Source organism: Toxotes jaculatrix, chromosome 24 (assembly GCF_017976425.1).
Source record: "Toxotes jaculatrix isolate fToxJac2 chromosome 24, fToxJac2.pri, whole genome shotgun sequence".
In the NCBI taxonomy this organism is placed as follows: domain Eukaryota; kingdom Metazoa; phylum Chordata; class Actinopteri; family Toxotidae; genus Toxotes; species Toxotes jaculatrix.
In genome coordinates this window covers 6,821,993-6,839,195 of record NC_054417.1, presented here as the reverse complement: position 1 = coordinate 6,839,195, position 17,203 = coordinate 6,821,993, and the positions used below count along the sequence as shown (strand labels likewise).

Below are 17,203 nucleotides of genomic sequence, written 5' to 3'. Positions count from 1 at the left end.
AGACATATAGACGTGCACACACTCAAAAACACACACAAAATATAGCATGCATAGACATACAGACACAAACCAATTTGGCAGCTTATACCCCCCCACCCCAAAAAAACACAACCAAATCTCCCAAAATTTGGTCTGTACATTTTTATTTACTCATTTATTTCTTTCATTTTATGTATTAAATTAACTGTTTAGTTTTATTTTGCTTCAATAAAAGTCTAAATGCCTCAAAAGAAGTCAAATTTAAATAGATCTTGATGGTAGCTACGATCCTGGCTGTGAGAGTTTCTTTACTCTCTTGCATTTGTTGCATGATGCAAAATTATCGTTATCTTAATGCTAATGAGAGCTGTATAAGGTGGGGATTCTGACAGGTGTAATATGCTATTGTTAGCATCCAGCAGCAGTGAACGGACAGTGTTATGGTAGCCTCTGACCTTTGAGCTCTGTCGTATGAAGGAGAGTCGATCCACTGAGCTGATATCCAGCAGGTCCTCAACACCATCAGTCAGTCCAGAAAGAGAGGAACGCTTTAGCCAGTTGCCTGGAGACATATTAGTTTAAAAAAATGTATCTGAGCAACCAAAGTTTACAGAACAAAGGAAGGTATGAAGCCACAAATGTACTGTACACACTGGGTTATGAAGGAAAGTACACATGCACACACACACGAGGGTTAGACAGAGGAAGAAAAGGTCAAACAGGGCAGTGCATTCGCTCACTGTTATTTCACGGTCACATAGATTCAGGGTATCTCAAGTCAAAACAATTCACAGACTCAGGTTCATTCGAAATTGGTACAAACTGGAACAAAACTAACTTTTTTTGGCTTCTTTTAAGACTTAAACCAAAGAGCCTGGTCGAATGGTATTCGCAAATTTTAAATTACGTCATACTGTGATCATGGAAGTGGATGCCAGATAGATGCCACAAACTACACTGCCCTATAAAGTCAGAAAAAAGTAAAACGTAAAAAGCAGCACAGGTGAGAAGAAGGATTTAAAAAGTTCAGGCTGTAAAACTGTGTCAAACTGCTATCAAGAAACGTTCCTGTCATTTTGAACTAGTTTCGGAAAATAAACGTAGTTTTTACCTACATTTCAAAGTTCATAGAGATTAAATGTATCTGCTGTGTGTGTGTCCATATGTATAATCTGTTTTAGAAATTTAATCTACAATTTAATAGATTCAATTGTTTCTTAAAAGTAAGTAACTGCATCATATTTAATGAATTTTTTTGCTTTAGTTAAGTCTAGCCATAGCTGCCTCACCCTCATCACCCGATATAACACCTTCTTGTTTTAGCTTGGCTGTGTAGTTGTAGCTGGCTGTTACAGTGTCCATCTGATGTGATTTGCAAATACAATTTAACCCAGGTCTGGAACACCGTGCACACTGGGAGAGATGACCAACACAAACAGACATGACATAAATACTGCATGAAGATGGTTCCACATCCACATACGTAAGACAGAGAGAGTGAGTGGAAGGCGAACAGTCCCACGGCATGCTGAGGCACAAAAAGGAACACAAAACAGACCAAAGTGATGAAGCGACTTGGCCTCGTGGCAGGCAGTGTTCCCATGTTTGACAAACAAAACGCATCATGTTCTTCAAGGTGACAGTTGGGACAGCATATGTAATGAAGTATGGTCATGGAAATACATACTGTTACCAGATCTGATATAGAAAAGAAAGAATGATTTGGAAGCTTTGTTAAGCACTGAGAACAGAACAGTATTTTTCTGCTTGTTTCCTTTCTGGTTAGCATGTGCAGCAAAAGTAAGAAAATTCAGATGTCTGATGAAAACTAGACACTGTTATAGTTTTATATTTAGCTTTTCAGGTAGGTTTGTATTCACATCACTTGTTAGATGAAAGGAAAGATGTATGAATTTGTGACGGATATATTAAATTAAAATTTGGTTTGACATTTTGCAGCATTTGATTTGGCTATAACAGATTATTCTTCTGCCCAAAACAAGAAATTTCACTGGTTGACATAAAGCTCAGTTAATGAGCAGGAGTGCTCATTGCTGTTGCTGTTGAATGACTGTGTCCTTACCTATGGGCAGCTTCAGTTTCTTGCGAAGTGAAATGCGGCGGGATCTGGATCGAGAGCGTCGGTCAGTGGTGGTGCCCGAGTGGGCAGTGGTGCACTCCGAGGTGTCCTGCTCTGATTGGCTGCTTGTGTCACTGGCGGCGCTCTGCGACTTGAACATCTTCCTCCAAAAATCCTTCCTGCCCAGCAGAGCCCCCGGGATCTGTTCTTCACTGGAGGTACAGAGAGAGAGAAAAGATTTTAGTGTTTACATGAGGATAAAAACTTCACAAAAGTGAAATTTAACTTCAGATTTTGTCTCTCTCTTAGTGTTTATTTAATGTTTAGCACTGTGGCCTCTTCTTTACTGAAGGGGGAGAGGAGGAGATTTAAAGGAGTTTTCCTATTTTGAGCAGAGAAATGGCAGCTGGGCTGGACATAGATGGTGCTATATGGAGATGCTGTGAGGTGGACACTCACTGTTCGGGTGTCTGGGGGGGTCTGCTGGAGATGTAGCTGCGACACTCATCTGCAGCACTGGACACCTGACCCTTCTCCCCGGACACACCCGCCTCTGACCTGCGCACACACACACCCCGACACACAGACAAACCAGCTGAACTTTCCTGATACGGCAAAGCCTACCCACATGACTCCCACCCGTTTAATTATTGGCCTCATTTTCCAACAGTTATTCCAGCATGTAAGTTTTTATTTCTATTCCATAAATTCTGCATAAAAAATTAAGTTCCAATTTCAAAAACAGGGTAATCCCAATTTCTGATTGGCACTTTCGCAGTTGCAATCCTGTGGTTTAACACCAGGTATTTAACCAACTGAGCAAACTCTGAATACAAGCCAAAGACACAACTGGGATATTCCTAAAGCCTAGCATGCTTTGGAGAGAAAACAGGAGGTCCTAGAAGAAACTCAGGCTAAACATGCAAACTCCACACATAAGGCGGCCAGAGGGCTGCCCAGTACGCCACGGCCGCACAATTTTGAAAATAAGAACATTAAGATCAGTCACTCAAGCAAGAAAAACAGATGCAGACAGGACAGAAAACAAAATGAAAAAACAAAACAGGCAAGCAGTGATGAGAAGCGTCGCTCTGATTTGTCAGAAAAGGAGAAACGCTGAAGTAAGAGCTCACATATTGGATGAGAAATATTTTGTTACCTTATAAGGGGGAGGGTTTTAAGGTCTATGCTCAAGGGCATATCAACAGGAACGGATACATGGTCATTTTTACGTAGTAGTCTTAACTTTTACTAGTTTATGATTGGACAAAACATGATGTCACTGAGACCATTTCTGGCCACTAATTGGCCAGTACCTCCTGGGTCCAGGCTGTTTGGTTTCTTCCTTCTCTTCAGGTTTCTTGGTGGCGGTGACCTTCTCAGCGCTGTCCAGGAGCGCGCTCAGTGCCACCCTGCGGAACACATTTCCATGGGCCTCCTTAATGAACTGCACCAGCTGGCGGATGTCGCAGTACAGACCCTGGGAAGGAAGAGGGTGACAAAGTGAGAGCGAGGGACGTGTGATGTGTGCACGACACAAATAAAGCACCCGAATCCGGCTGCCGTTACTTTACAGTTAACATCAAAGAGTGTGTGTGTTCTGCACATGCATATATGCATAAATGTGTGGTGTGCAGGAGCACGCTCGAGTTTGTCGAGGCTCTGGCTACAGCTTGTGAGTGGGTGGCCTCTGATGCTGTGCCATAATAAAGCCTGCCTTGAGAAGTGTGTCATCTTCCGCCAACATACACAAGTCATGCCAGCCTTGAGACTTTGTAGGCACCACAGAGTGGCCACGGTACCTCGTTGCTCTTCTGAGTTATCCACACAGACCCACTGCAGCAGGAACGCATGGACTAAAAAAAATGTCATTTGCAGAATAGCAGCTAGTTTTTAGAATTGCTTAAAAATGCTAAACACACTGTTTCATCTAAGTGTTTGGCTTGGCAGTTCCAATAAATATAGGTCAGCATTAAAATCACTTTATGTACTAAGTATGAGTATGGAGCTGGGCTGAACTAGATGAACTTTGTAGGGCATCAAAATGTCAGACAGAAGAAAGTAATAATTAAAAAAAAAGTATATGAAAAGCTCTGGACGTGAGTGTCCTGGCTGTTCTTATCTGAATGTTGTCAGGTGTATACATTTTAAAGTCTATATTAACAGAGTGTAATTACTATCATCTCATGTCCATTTCATCATGTATGATAAAGGATTAACGAAGGCTGCATAAGTAATTGCTCTTCTGTAGGCTCAGTACAAAATGAACCATTAATAATTCATCTACAACACCATGAAAAAAGAAATGCGAGTGTCGGGAGTCTAAAGGGAGTGCAACTGAGAAGTGAAGCAAGGACTGAATCGCCACAGAGAATGATGGGGGGGTGAAAAATCATTACACACAGGGAGAGAGGCAGATGGACAGATGATTTCACACACCACTCACCAGGTTCTCGGGGCTGTGCAGCTCGTGAGTGGTCGAGGCGCAGCGGGTGATGAGAGACTTGAACATGCAACCCACCACCACCGCCTCCATATTCTGGGCCACGGACTTGTTGTCTCCCGTGGTGAAGTTGTTCCCGAAGCCCGCCTTGTCTGGAAGCAACAGGGAGGCGGGAGAGAGCACGGATCACACAGGGGGTGGTTTAGTCAGTAGGGGGGAAACATTATTGACAGCTGACCAGCTTGAGAATAAAACAGTGAGCCCGTACAACAGGGAGGGGAGGGGAGGGGGGCAGGGGGGGCAAAGGAAAAGGGTTCATAAAGCATATGGGGGAGAAGCAAACTGAAAAGCATTCTGGGAAGGGGGTAAGGAATACATGCAAGTGACTAAGGCCTGCTATAAAAACATACAGTAGGGGGCTTATTCTCTCGGTCCAGATAGATGAACGTTACTGTCTATGCAAAAAATAGAAGCTCAATAAAAACCAGATTTAATGATACAAGACTAAATTTTGGAGTTGCAGGCGAGTTTTGTCACTTTCGGACAGAGTGAGGGGTGCAGCAATGGAAGCGGTGCCTAGGGAAAGGTCTGATTAGGTGAGTATATTCATCTTACTGCTAATATTATAGACTTATTGATTATTGATCGTGAGTATCTACCGATGTTTCTTTTTTTCGCCCTCCTGGACCTCTCACCTGCACTGCCGTACTCTGCAAGAGAAAAGAGGCGGGGCACAAGTTGATTGACATCAGGCCAGCACAGACATGTACGTGGTGTCAGAAAGGACGTGGCACCCCACCTCCGGGCGGAGGTGAACTTGAGACACACACACACACACACAGACTGCCACGTGTGAAAATAACATACACACACACGCACACCAAAAAACTAAACAAGGTGCCCTGTTCACTTTCAGAATTGAAACACTCATCGGTTCAGTAACTTGCCAATTGCACAGTATTCTGTATGATAGGACTGTGCTGATTGTAGTTACTACAAAATTCTTTCAAATTTCAGTGCAAAACTGAATTGGCATGTACAGTGTGTCTCAATGCTCAGCAATAAAGCCACTGATTGAGCAGAGATGTAATGGGCAAAGCTTTGGATTGGCAAGTGTACAAAATGGATGAGTGAGTAAGGAAGGTAGGATTCGGCTCATTGAAGTGGATGAAGAAAAAGAGGGAAGATGGAAGCAGGAGGAGGACGACGACAAAAAGGGACACGGACAAGCGGAGACAAGTGGAAGGAGGAAGGGAAAAAACAGATATATAAACAGAGATAGCGCTGAAATGTAAAGTCGAAGTGCGGGGTGAGACAGCAGTAGTACAATTCAGCTTTGTCAACCTCGCTAGAACAAGCTTTTTATCTTGTACTGCTCTGTAATGTAGTCCCCACGTTAGACCTTAGGGTGTGATATAAATTTAATACAAGTTTGAATGTAAACATCTGAACAAAACGATTAGTCAATTAATCAACAGCTAATTTTGAAAACTGATCGGATGTTTAAGACAAAAATGCCAAACATTCACAGTTTCCAGCTTCTCATGTGTGAAAATGTGCCGTTTTATATCACTGCAAACTGAAAATCTTTGGATTTGGACAAAACTTTACTGAGTTGTAAGAAATTGTGACGGCCATTTTCAGCCGAGCTATCGATGCAGCATCAGTCCTAACCTGAATCGGTATCAGCACTGAAAACCAATGTTCCAATCCTGATTCATTCTCTTGTTGGTATTTGCATTTTTTTTTGTGTGTGTCACAGCCTGCATCTCGTCCCAATCACACACACACACACACACACCACATACTTACTGTCAGTAATGGGCTCCATGCAGAAGCCCAGCAGCGCATGCAGGAAGTCCACAATGTTATTGAGAGAGTCTTTATTCACATACTCGCGCATTGTCTGGCGAAACTGCAGCTTGTCCAGCTTATACAGGCTGGTCAGGCAGTTCTGAGCCTAAAAGGAAAGATTTGGAACAGGATATACTGTGCATTACGAAAGATTTACATGCATCAATGTTTTGGAAGCTGGGAATGCTTGGTTTCAAAAATAAGTCAGGAAGGAATAATGCTTTCCTTGTAGGATATGCTATTTTCATCACTTTTCATCGATTCTTATGAAAGATATCAGCTGTTGAGATTGTATTTTATTTCTTCTTTGCTACTTTATCTAATAAAACAATATTGACCAGCACAAAAATAGAACTGCAGCTGTTCCTCGGTGAAGTTACAAACCCATCCCATCAGCCTTGCAGGATTCATTCCAGTTATAAGAAACTTACATCAGACCAGAGGGGCATTACGGTTAATCACTGCTAGAAAAGAAAGCACCACAAACTGTGCAGATTTGTGGAAGCAGCACACATGCAAAGGTCAGCTGAGTCAGAGAAAAGAGTCTGACCTGCATCCTGAGGCGATCTCCTGACAATCCGCGGTGCCCCTCGCCACAGCCGTAGGCACATCCCAGAGATTTGACTATCTTGATCAGCATGGTCAGAGCCAGGCGGTGGGTGCTGAGGCCAGAGCTTTCTTCCTGTTCATGGCAAAGGAGTGAAGGACACAATCATAAACACATGGAAATGTTATGATATATTTTGACATCCTCTACATTTATAACCTCCACACACGAAGGAGTGAACAGTTCAAACACACCTTTTTATCATTATCCTTGTTATTCTTCACATCATCCTTGCTCCCCTGCCCACTCCCTCCACCACTTCCCCCTCCTCCTCCACCTCCGCCTCCGTCTCCCCCTCCACCTGCTCCTGGGACTGCTCCGCCACCCTGGGCACCTCCTCCAAGGCCTTGACTAGCTGGGTCTTTGGCTCGCGCCTCCTGGTTCTCTTTGTTGTCAGGCTTGGACAGCTTCTTGCCCATGCCTGGCACCACGCCCAGCTGCAGCAGGCAGTCGATGATGTTTAGGGCCACGTCGCAGATCCTGGAGCTGATGTCGTGACTGAGGACGGCGTAGAGTGCTCGCAGGACAGCCTGGAATACAAGGGGGAGGGGAAAAGGGTGAGGAATTGAGGGTGAAATGACTTGTGCTATAATCATCATGTTTGATTTTCCAGAAACAAGACAGAAGACAGAAACAAAAAGCATCTATTGCGTGTCGCTGTTGGTTAGCAGAGCAGAAGAAAGGCCATAACTTCCATTAACTGTATTTGCCCTTAGGGATCATTTAAGTCACTCACAGTGAGGTCCAGCATGCCATTCTTCAGTACAAAGTTATTGGTCCCCTCAATGTTCTCCCCTTCCTCCAGGCAGGAATAGTTGATGCAGGAGTCGGTGAGGCTGCGTGGCAGGTTGGCGCAGGCCAGCGGCTCCACAGGGATCTCAGGGACGGCAACAGGGTTGCAGAGCTTCTTCATGTGCTCGGTGAAGAAGTCGGCGTAGCCCACGTTGAAGGACGCCACTGTCGTGTTGAATGCCGCCATGGTGATAGTGGAGATCTGAGATCGAACTTTAGGCGACAGAAGAGCGCTGTCATGTATTCTGATGACAAGAAGTGACCACAGCCATGTGTGGTTCTGGACAATAGTTCCTGGTTCCACTGACCTGCCCACTGTTTAGTGTCTACAGTTGTCCATTTGAAGCATAATAATGTTGTATACATTATTATGCTTCATTTTCCAGTTTTCTACTTTGTGCTCTGTTTATCATCATAACTGTAATCTGCAGAGCACAGAGTATCCTCTTCCTTGCCACTGTCGCTTAAGTGCTTGCTCTGGGATCAGGCTCTGGGTCTCCGTAAAACGCCTTGAGACAATTTTGATTGTGGAAACCGCTACATAAATAAAATAGAATTGAATTAACTAATAATTCTGTTCAGTAAACCTAGTAGCATGTATGTGATGCAGTGTGGAGTCTAAAGCCAGCACAGTTATTTGTATGCAAATTAGCATTATCACAACAATATTATTGTTATATAATCCTGTCCTATTTTTGCTCAGCAGGCCTCAGTGGAGCCAGGAGCATCTGTCCTCCCTTTATTGTGGCTGATGGATAGTAATGTGTTTGTAGTTTTCATCTTGCAGCAGTTCGTAACTTGTTTATTTTTGTTTTATATTACTCTAACACTCTGCCAGCCTCTCTGTGAGCTGCACTGAGCATTTTCTATCATCCTGATTTTGACCTCGATCACTGTATATCCCTTTTTTTGGGAAATTTAAAAAATGTTTTGAATTTGTTTTTATTTCTGCCTATTTCAAGGACTCATTTTGCTCTTTTTATGGTCATGACTGGCTTTTAACTGGTTACAGACTTAAGACTGGACCTCTGGACCACATTTGTTCCTTCTCCTTACCTTCTTTAACGGTGTTATCACTGTGGCTGTTGGAGTGGTCAGGCATGTCTCTGAGGAGAGAGTGGTGGGAATGAGAGTGTTTGGCGCTCAGGCTGTCAGCGTCTGCAGCTGTGTCCGTGCTGCCCCTGCGTGTGAATTTGCCTGGAAAGTGATCCAACAGATAAATACATCAGGTTGAATCAAACACACACACAGATCCAAACATGCACACACACACACACACACATAAGAAATGCCAGCTGACTGTTTGATGAAAGACCTGGACATCAGATTCTGTTTTTGTGCGACAAACTCTTGCTCATGTCTCTTACAAAAGAAAGAAAACTTTAAGCTAAACCAATTTCCAAGCCCAAATTATAATGTTAAAGCTTCAAATGCCAGTTTAAACAACTATATCTCATATTTGATTGTTTGAGGATTATTGTAGAATTACCCCTTCATGCTTTTTTCCTGCATCTATTGGATATTTTAGGAAAATTTCTTTCCGGGAATGGAGCTAGTTTAAGGCAGCAGCATTGTGAGAGGGGGACGGGGGTTCATATAAAGACAGCTTAAAAAAAAATCCCTAACTCTGGATAATAATAATAAATGTCTCTGCGCCTTTGGCGAATTTTAATCACACTTCTCGGGGAGAGCTAATAAGAAATACCAATGTTAATGAACTGACCTAATTCACTAGCTGACAGCTAGATCCAGACAGAATCCTCTGACTCACCAAGTGGGAGCTTAGGGGACAGGAAGCAAGGAGGGCTGTGAACTAGTGACATGCAATCTATTCTCATTATGAACAGAACTCTACAAACCCATGATCGTGGCCTGCCAGCCCCCACGGTCCAGAGCTCGCCGGTCGTCACCCAGGCCGGAGAAGCTTCCGAAGGAGAAGGTGCTGCGGGTGGGCGAGACGTCCAGGTGGTCCTCGTGAAGCAGGAAGGGAACCCCCATGCGGCGCTGACGCTTCTTCCCTGTGTGATGGAAAGGGATGGAGCCCTTCCTCTCCCTGTCCTCACGCCGGTTCTTAAACTGAAAAGGAACAGGAGGAGAAGGAGTTCCCAGTAAGAACCACAGACCCCTCGGTCCTGCATTGTCTTCTAATGTGTATAATTAAATCAGAAAAATAATCATTTTATAGGTTTTATACTTGTAACCTCAACAACACTGTTTTGCATGTCTCATTCAATAGAAATTTCTTATCAAATTTTAATCTGATAAAAATAAAATTAGCATATTAACATGGACATTGGTCCATACGGTTGTCTGTCTCTGACCTTCTTGAAGATGTTCATTCCCAGGTCGGAGGAGAGGTCAGGGACCGCCTGTCGGCGGAGGTTAGTCAGAGACACCTTTGCAAAGGTTTCTGTGCTCAGAGATTTGCCCTCTTCGTTGCATTTCAGACTCATATCCTGCAAAACACAGCAGAGGATGCAAATAACGTAACGGTCAGTGAACCATAGACATCAGAAGGACTATATGAATGCATCCTGATGACAGTCTCAAGAAAATGTGGAGCATCAATGATTTGTTTGATGAGTCATTTAGACTCAAAATAGCATTTCTCCTGTGTTACCAAATAAAGATCCAGATGACTCCTTCTCACTGTCCCCCCCTTCTGTTACCTGGGTTTTGTGAGTGTTGACCAAAGAGGGCGTTGCAGCCACCATGGAGCTGCTGCGTGGACGTGGCAGAGGCGTGACCAGGGGCTCCGGGGGGCGTTCAGGTCTCTCCTCCAGGATCTGCCTCAGGCGCTGGAGGTAAAACATCAAGGCCCAGTGCACGCCCTCCTCTGTCCAGTGTGACTGCAGCAGGCAGCGCAGCACGGCCACATCAAAGTAGGTGGCATAACGCGCTCGCTGGGCCACGGATGTTGGCAGGCCAGCAGGGGCTGATGTCCTGGAACAAGGGCAAAGAGACAGGGATGTTTTTACCGCTTTAAACGTTTTGTATCGAAAATCTTTTCTTCAATATCAATATTTCACTTTGCTTTGTTTATATTTGGATAAGTGAGTGAATGTTGTTTTCTGACCAACCAAACTGAGCAGATGTAAACAACTGAAACGAAGGGTGGATAGCAGCAGACAAGCAAATCAACACAGAAGCAGACACTGTCCGGGGGAAGCGACAGAAGGAAGACACAAATTGATTTAAGGCCGAAAATAGATGCAATTAAGAGCTACTGACAGGAAGTGACGGTGACATTATAGAAACCTGACAGCTGCCTGATCAAAAATGAAAAATGGCCAAAATACAACACAAACTGGGGCCCTTTGCAATACTGTCACACAACTAACTACAAACACAACAATTACACTGTTTAATTGCCTTTCCTGTTATATTAGCCTGTCATGAACTCCTGCCACAGTGCTTCATTAATAATGCATCAAAGGAGGATGGTAAACAAGGGCAGAGCCTCCCTCCAGCATCATTGGAAGAGCAGCAGAGAGAGGGAGCCTAAGCCTACGTGAGTCCACTATAAATAAGCTGGAATGAAGGTCAGTGGTTGGTGAGCTGCAGAACGCATAGAGCGCCGCACACTGTGGAGGAACATATCGATGCCGTGAGAGAGAGAGTGGGGGGAGAGACAGAGGAAGGCATTTAATCTTGGCCGTATTAATAAATGGAGCAGGAAGAGATGGTCGATATCTACATGAATCACTTTGAGAGCGGACAGCAGAGGCAGGCTGTATCATGTTTCACTGTCTAGCCAACACACATACACACACTCTGCCTACTGCTGTTGTGTCAGGTTGCCACGGAGACGGACTGACGACAGCCACCCCAGGCCCGCCGAGAGGCAGCGGCCCAGCCCCCGACTCCATGCGGTAAGAGAGATGCGGCAGCCAGCGGTTGCCATGGAAACTGCCTCAGCATCAGCAGTGCTCTGAGTGGCGCGCGATGCTGCGCCACGGGATGAGTAAGCTGCATTAATCACAGGACCTAATGGTGGAAATATCTGGGCGGTACAGTGCAGAGGAGGGGTGAGTACAACAGGGTCAGGAGCAGATACAAGTATAAACTCCAACAAGGCCTCTGAGTTGACAAAGAAAAAGAAAAGATTTTCAGGATCCAGGGGCGATTTTGATTAGATCCTTGTGCTGAAATATGCTCATGTGGGCCAGCTGTACAGCCCCACTCCTTTCTGGATCCACAGAGTGGGAATCCAACACCTTAAAAGCATGAAATAAATTCCTTCTTAAAGTCAAATCCCCTCAAATGTCAAATTTATCTCTTGCTGTGCATGTAATTAACATTCATCTCACTTCTCTCCCTACCCCTGCTCTCATCCTATCCAGCCTTTTGCACATAACAGCTTAAAATTCCCACTTCCAACACATAAAGAACGCAATTAATCTGTCTTTGTAGGGTGTGCGCAGCAAAACAATAGGGATAAACCTCTCCCTTCCTGCATTGCCATGTGACTGCTCAAAAAGCCTTTGGTGTTTGAGTGTATGAGGATATAACTAGCTTGGGGGAGGGGTTTGAGGCTTATTTTGATTTGCAGTCACTTGCTGGCTGTCAGAGGGATCATGAGAAGCGTTGGAGTGACTTGTTTTGTTGTCAGAACGAGTTGAGATGAGCAATGGATGGCTCATCAACCTCTCTATGCCTTCTTCCACATCGCTCTGATTCTCTCAGCCCACTGGTTGGATGATTCAGGATGGTGACTGATGCCATGATGAACTTAAGAAAAAGGAAACATCCACATAGGATGTGCTGACAGCAAAAGTTTTGAAGTTGTTTTCTCTGAGGACTCTGTGAGGAACGTATGTGGCGTTTTCCGGTAACATAGCGCATGACATTCATGGAATCGAAAAGTTTTCTGGTTAAAAACATACTCCAAAAAAGCTCATAGACACTTGAACATGCAATGCATAAGGAAGAACCTTTGGACGATTTTCGATTGCTGGAAACTTCTGTTAACTATATCAGACTCTGAGTAAAGTAAGTCATCATCTGCTGCCAACCAAGCTGGTCAAACCTGCCTCGTTTGTGCCAAAGCAAGCACAGTCTGAGCCTTAGTCTGGCAGTGAAGACTGAACAATGCCAGACTTGCCGTGGGCAGACCAAAATCAAGCCAGGCCATGTCATGCCAGGCCAGGGACACTGCCAGCATTAGACATGTAGCACATTACTTCAGCATAATTACCCTGGTTATGTGGGCAAATGTCAGATGGGTCTGCTAATGCTCAAGCGAGACAAGGCTCTGTATGTGTGTATGTGTGTGCTGACTGAGGAGACAGTGCTGCTTAGAGCAACACATTACACAGGGGAAGGGGGAGCTATTCATATACGCAAGCTCTTCACAAGCTAGTGGAGCGAGCGGTGCTGTGCAGTGTGTTTGACAGACGGTGCCGCAGGGCTAAATGTTTAGCCATCAACAAGATGATGGCACCAGCTCTGTGTTACTGCAGGTCACTTATAAATCACTGCACTTTTGCACCGCTTCAACCCACAGCTGGCTTCTTGGGTACAAATTACTCATGTCCGAGAGCTTTGGTGGAAGCAGTATTGATCATTAAACCAATCCAAATATAATCAGATTTTCCCTTGGTCCTCTGACCCGTTGTCCTAAAATGTGCATGAAGAGTGTCTGTACCATTGGGTTGGGCACTTCACACCTGCAGAAGCATTTACACTATTTATGACACCACCACCTCCTGCTGCTGCTGCTGCTGCTTAACAGCAGGCCTGAATGGGCATGACGCCTATCTCTCTGCTTCTTTAGGGAAAATTCAATAACAGTGCTCACTTTTTCTTGGAAGGGCCTTTTACTGGTGGGGGTTGTTGGGAAGGGCCACCTTTCTCGACTGAGTTACCACGACGACAGCTCTGCTCTCCAGCCGCGGGGGAGGAGGAATCTGATTGGGCGGCTTCGCAAACCACCTGGAAGCCCTGTGGGTGGGAGAGAGAGAGAGATGGACAGATATGGCAGATGGGTAAATAAACAGGGAGAAAGACATACAGACAGCTCCTGATAATTAAAGGCTCCGAGGTTGGAGTGATGTTTCTGCCATGACCCTGGCTAACCATACTAATGCTCCCGGATGGCTGGTGCTAATGAATATTAGCAGCCAGCTCCAGAGGGAACATCAAAAGGGGGAGGGGAAGAAGCCTCAGACTCTCGCCTGAACACATTCAATCAACACGGGAAGCAAAATCTGACAAAGATCTGAGCTAAAAGCGCTCACTCACCATGGGACCCGGGTTGCCAGATCCGCAGGGGCTGCACTGGTTGTTGACTGGGGAGTTCCTCTTAGCTGTTGAGACAAGCATAGCAGATTACACGTCTTAATTATGAGAAAATTAAAATAGATTAACTCGCAAAAAGGGATGTATATGGTTGCAAGAGAGGATTTTTTTTTTCACCTGTCACAATGTTTCTCACAGGTTTGATGAGTGCAGTAAAGGCAGGGATGTCAGGCTGGCGGTGCTCCCACATTGGCTGCCATATTACCAGGCCGCTGGCCAATCGGAAGGTCAAGTCTGACTCCTCAAAAAAAAAAAGAAAAAAGAAATACATAGTTAGAATCTCATTTAGAGGGCAAGCAATCATCATCCAGTTGAAGCACGACATAATATCATCATGTTGCTGGATTGCTGCTGGAGTACTGTTATTATGGTATGATCGTTAACAAGATACAGCAATTTATCATTCAGTGTGGAAACAGTGCAATCCCAAGAGTACTGTAACATGACTCTTGTATCTGTTTGTACACATAGATCAATAGTATATGGATATAGGGTGCCCCTGAGTATGAGCCTCTGGTCTGAAAACCAGGCGAGATATTGATAGCTATAGAAGGAAGCTGAATGTGCTTACTACTAAAAAACTTGACAAATATATTAAATCACCCTGAGGGAAGTCTGTACACATTCACATCACAGGCAACGGACCTTTATCCGATGAATAAGCGGAGCAAACAGGAACACAAACAGCTCCACGGTGGCCATGCTCTTGTGAAACAGCTTGGTACGAGCGTGCTCATCCTCCTCCAGCAGGGAACCACTGTGCTGGGGCCCCGACCCCCCTAGGGCTGAGCCGGAGCAGGAGCCGGGAGCCCCGGGCGAGGAGCCCTGGTTTCCCACAGGCTGGAGGAAGGCGCTGCTGCTGCTGCCCGCGGACCAGCCGTGGCCCAGGCTCGGCTCGTGGTTGCACTCCTGGGCAGCCTCCAGCAGCATCCAGTGCAGTGTGTGGAGCAGCTTGGTCTCGGCCACTCCCAGCTTGTCCTGGTGGCCTGTCAGAGGTCAAAGGGCAGGGGTTAATGTTGAGTGTTGCTTAGCGTGGTGATAAATGGGTAGCATGAAGCTCCAGTGTTTGTGTGGGTGGGTCTTAGCATATTGCTGGAGGTATGGGACACTCTATAAATTCAGTTCTGGTGATTATTAGTCAAAAAAAAAAAAAAAAGAAATACAATTCCATAATGCTTAATTGTGTAGTTAGATTTTGATAAGATTGTGAACAGAAACATTTTCACCATGATCCAACAGCAAAAAAAAAAAAAAAGTAATGTAATGTAATGAAAATAATCTGCGTATGTTAATGTCCATAAATGCCTTTTTACAAGCACATAAGATGCTGAAATGACCTGGAAAACTAATGTTTTATTTATAATAGACATGTTCTATTTCATCGTTTGTGTCCCATTATTGAAACTGTGTTACGCTGTAAAGTCAGCCTGCTCTGTATCTGTCCTGCAACTGAAAGAACATCAGTTTTGTGTTTTGTTGAATGAGGATAACCTGGATGAGGCTGTCAACTCAATGCCTAAAGTGGTGGTTATGTGAGTCCTGCGTGTCCTCACCCAGCTTGTTCCTGTTAGACAGCAGGATGGAGGTGCAGTGGAGTACATGAGGCAGGGCTGCCTGGACGAGCTCCCAGCGGGAGATGCTTTGGATGGCCTCTGACAGGGCCGGCGACAGCCCGTGGAGCTTATTCTCCACCAGCACCCGCTCAAAGGACTGGGGAGGCAGCCAGGGAGGAGAAGAAAAGAGACATCAGCCAGGAACTAAAGCCTTTTTCTTTGACTTTCTCAGTGTCCCACATGGCCCCAAGCAAGGCTATGCCTGTGGGAGAGACACTGGCAGCTCTGTTTAGATCCAAAGGGATCTGGAAAAGTGTCATTATGGATATGAGTTTCCAAAGGTCTGGCTCCTGGGTAATAGCAGGAAGCATGGGGAAAAACTAATTTGCTAAATGCAAAATCAAGAGCCCACTTGATCTGCAGGTGCATTAAGGTAAAAACAGATTACTGGGAAGAGAGCGATTATTTCCCACCACCACGCACAGGGCATTATGAAATGACTTACCACACAAGATGCCTCATACTGTTTTCCCAACTTTGGACGCAGAAATGCACTGAAAAACACACAAACAGATGAGACGTACTTGTATGAGGTTTAAACCAGATGAAAAATGTCGGTTACACTATTAAATCTCCAATGTCAAATCCTGTTTTTAACAGTAAACAAAAAATATCCTGTACATGACATGTTACACAAACATGACAATCATCTCACTGCAGCTCCTCCACATACCATTCTGTCCATCTGGCCCACTTTCAATGGAAATTTGCTTTACAGGTGCGACATCATACGATCTGCATTCGTCTCCATTCAGAGTGAGCACCTCAGAAAAACACGCAGCCCACCTTCCTCCGTTTAAGACGTTCAGAGAAACCAGTGAACTGACACACTCAGTGACACGGTTTTTCATTCACGGGTTGAATTAGAATAAACCAATACATCTATTTTGATGCCTATCAGAACCGGAATGCGGGTGTCTTTCCAAATGAAAAGCAGCGACTTGACAGCGCCACGGCTGCTGTCAGACCACCGATCCTCCTTAATTTCGGCAGTGGAAAACACCTGTTATCAGTTGCCACTGAAGCACACACTAACCTGGTTTGCCTCCATAGGAAGGTCTGGATGGGGAACGGTATTCCCTTCCCGCACTCCGGCTCGTTCTCGTCCAGGCTTTTCCTCTTCACCATTTTGGCCGGACCTGCCCGCCTGTGTGCGTCCACCGGGACGCGCGGCGGCTGCTGGCTCTGCCCAGGTGACCAGCGAGCTTCCCTCACGACATGATTGGGTTCCTCCTGCGTAAAATGGCTGCAAGTGTCGGTCGGTCGGCGGCAATACAGATAGAGAGAGAGAGAGAGAAAGGGAGAGAGGGAGAGAGAGGAGGGGGTGGAGGGTGGGAGGGTGGTGGAGGGGGAGACGGAGAAGGAGAGAGCGCTCTGATTTCAGCATCTCCCTCACCGGACAGTGACAGTTGATCGGCGTACTAATTAATCGGCGGCGGAGCTTAAAGACGCAGTGTGCAGCAGGGCCAGATGTTTCCATTGTCAGCTCCTGCACATCGTTACGGGAAATGTCACAGAAGCGTTGCATATGTATA

At 45.3% G+C, this 17,203-nt stretch overlaps 1 protein-coding gene across 1 annotated transcript in view; it reads right to left on the bottom strand.

Annotated features, from left to right (window-relative positions):
* Positions 1-16,796, bottom strand: part of LOC121178238 (protein unc-80 homolog) — a 37,427-nt gene extending 20,631 nt beyond the window's left edge. The window contains 20 exon segments of the mRNA XM_041032799.1: positions 435-541; positions 2,063-2,271; positions 2,519-2,617; positions 3,376-3,539; positions 4,506-4,654; positions 6,315-6,462; positions 6,907-7,038; positions 7,158-7,493; positions 7,700-7,968; positions 8,812-8,952; positions 9,615-9,831; positions 10,077-10,211; positions 10,425-10,698; positions 13,547-13,726; positions 14,018-14,063; positions 14,173-14,296; positions 14,701-15,041; positions 15,609-15,765; positions 16,114-16,162; positions 16,705-16,796. Of these exon segments, the coding sequence (XP_040888733.1) occupies positions 435-541; positions 2,063-2,271; positions 2,519-2,617; positions 3,376-3,539; positions 4,506-4,654; positions 6,315-6,462; positions 6,907-7,038; positions 7,158-7,493; positions 7,700-7,968; positions 8,812-8,952; positions 9,615-9,831; positions 10,077-10,211; positions 10,425-10,698; positions 13,547-13,726; positions 14,018-14,063; positions 14,173-14,296; positions 14,701-15,041; positions 15,609-15,765; positions 16,114-16,162; positions 16,705-16,796 (3,369 nt within the window).
* Between the last annotated feature and the right edge of the window lie 407 nt (positions 16,797-17,203).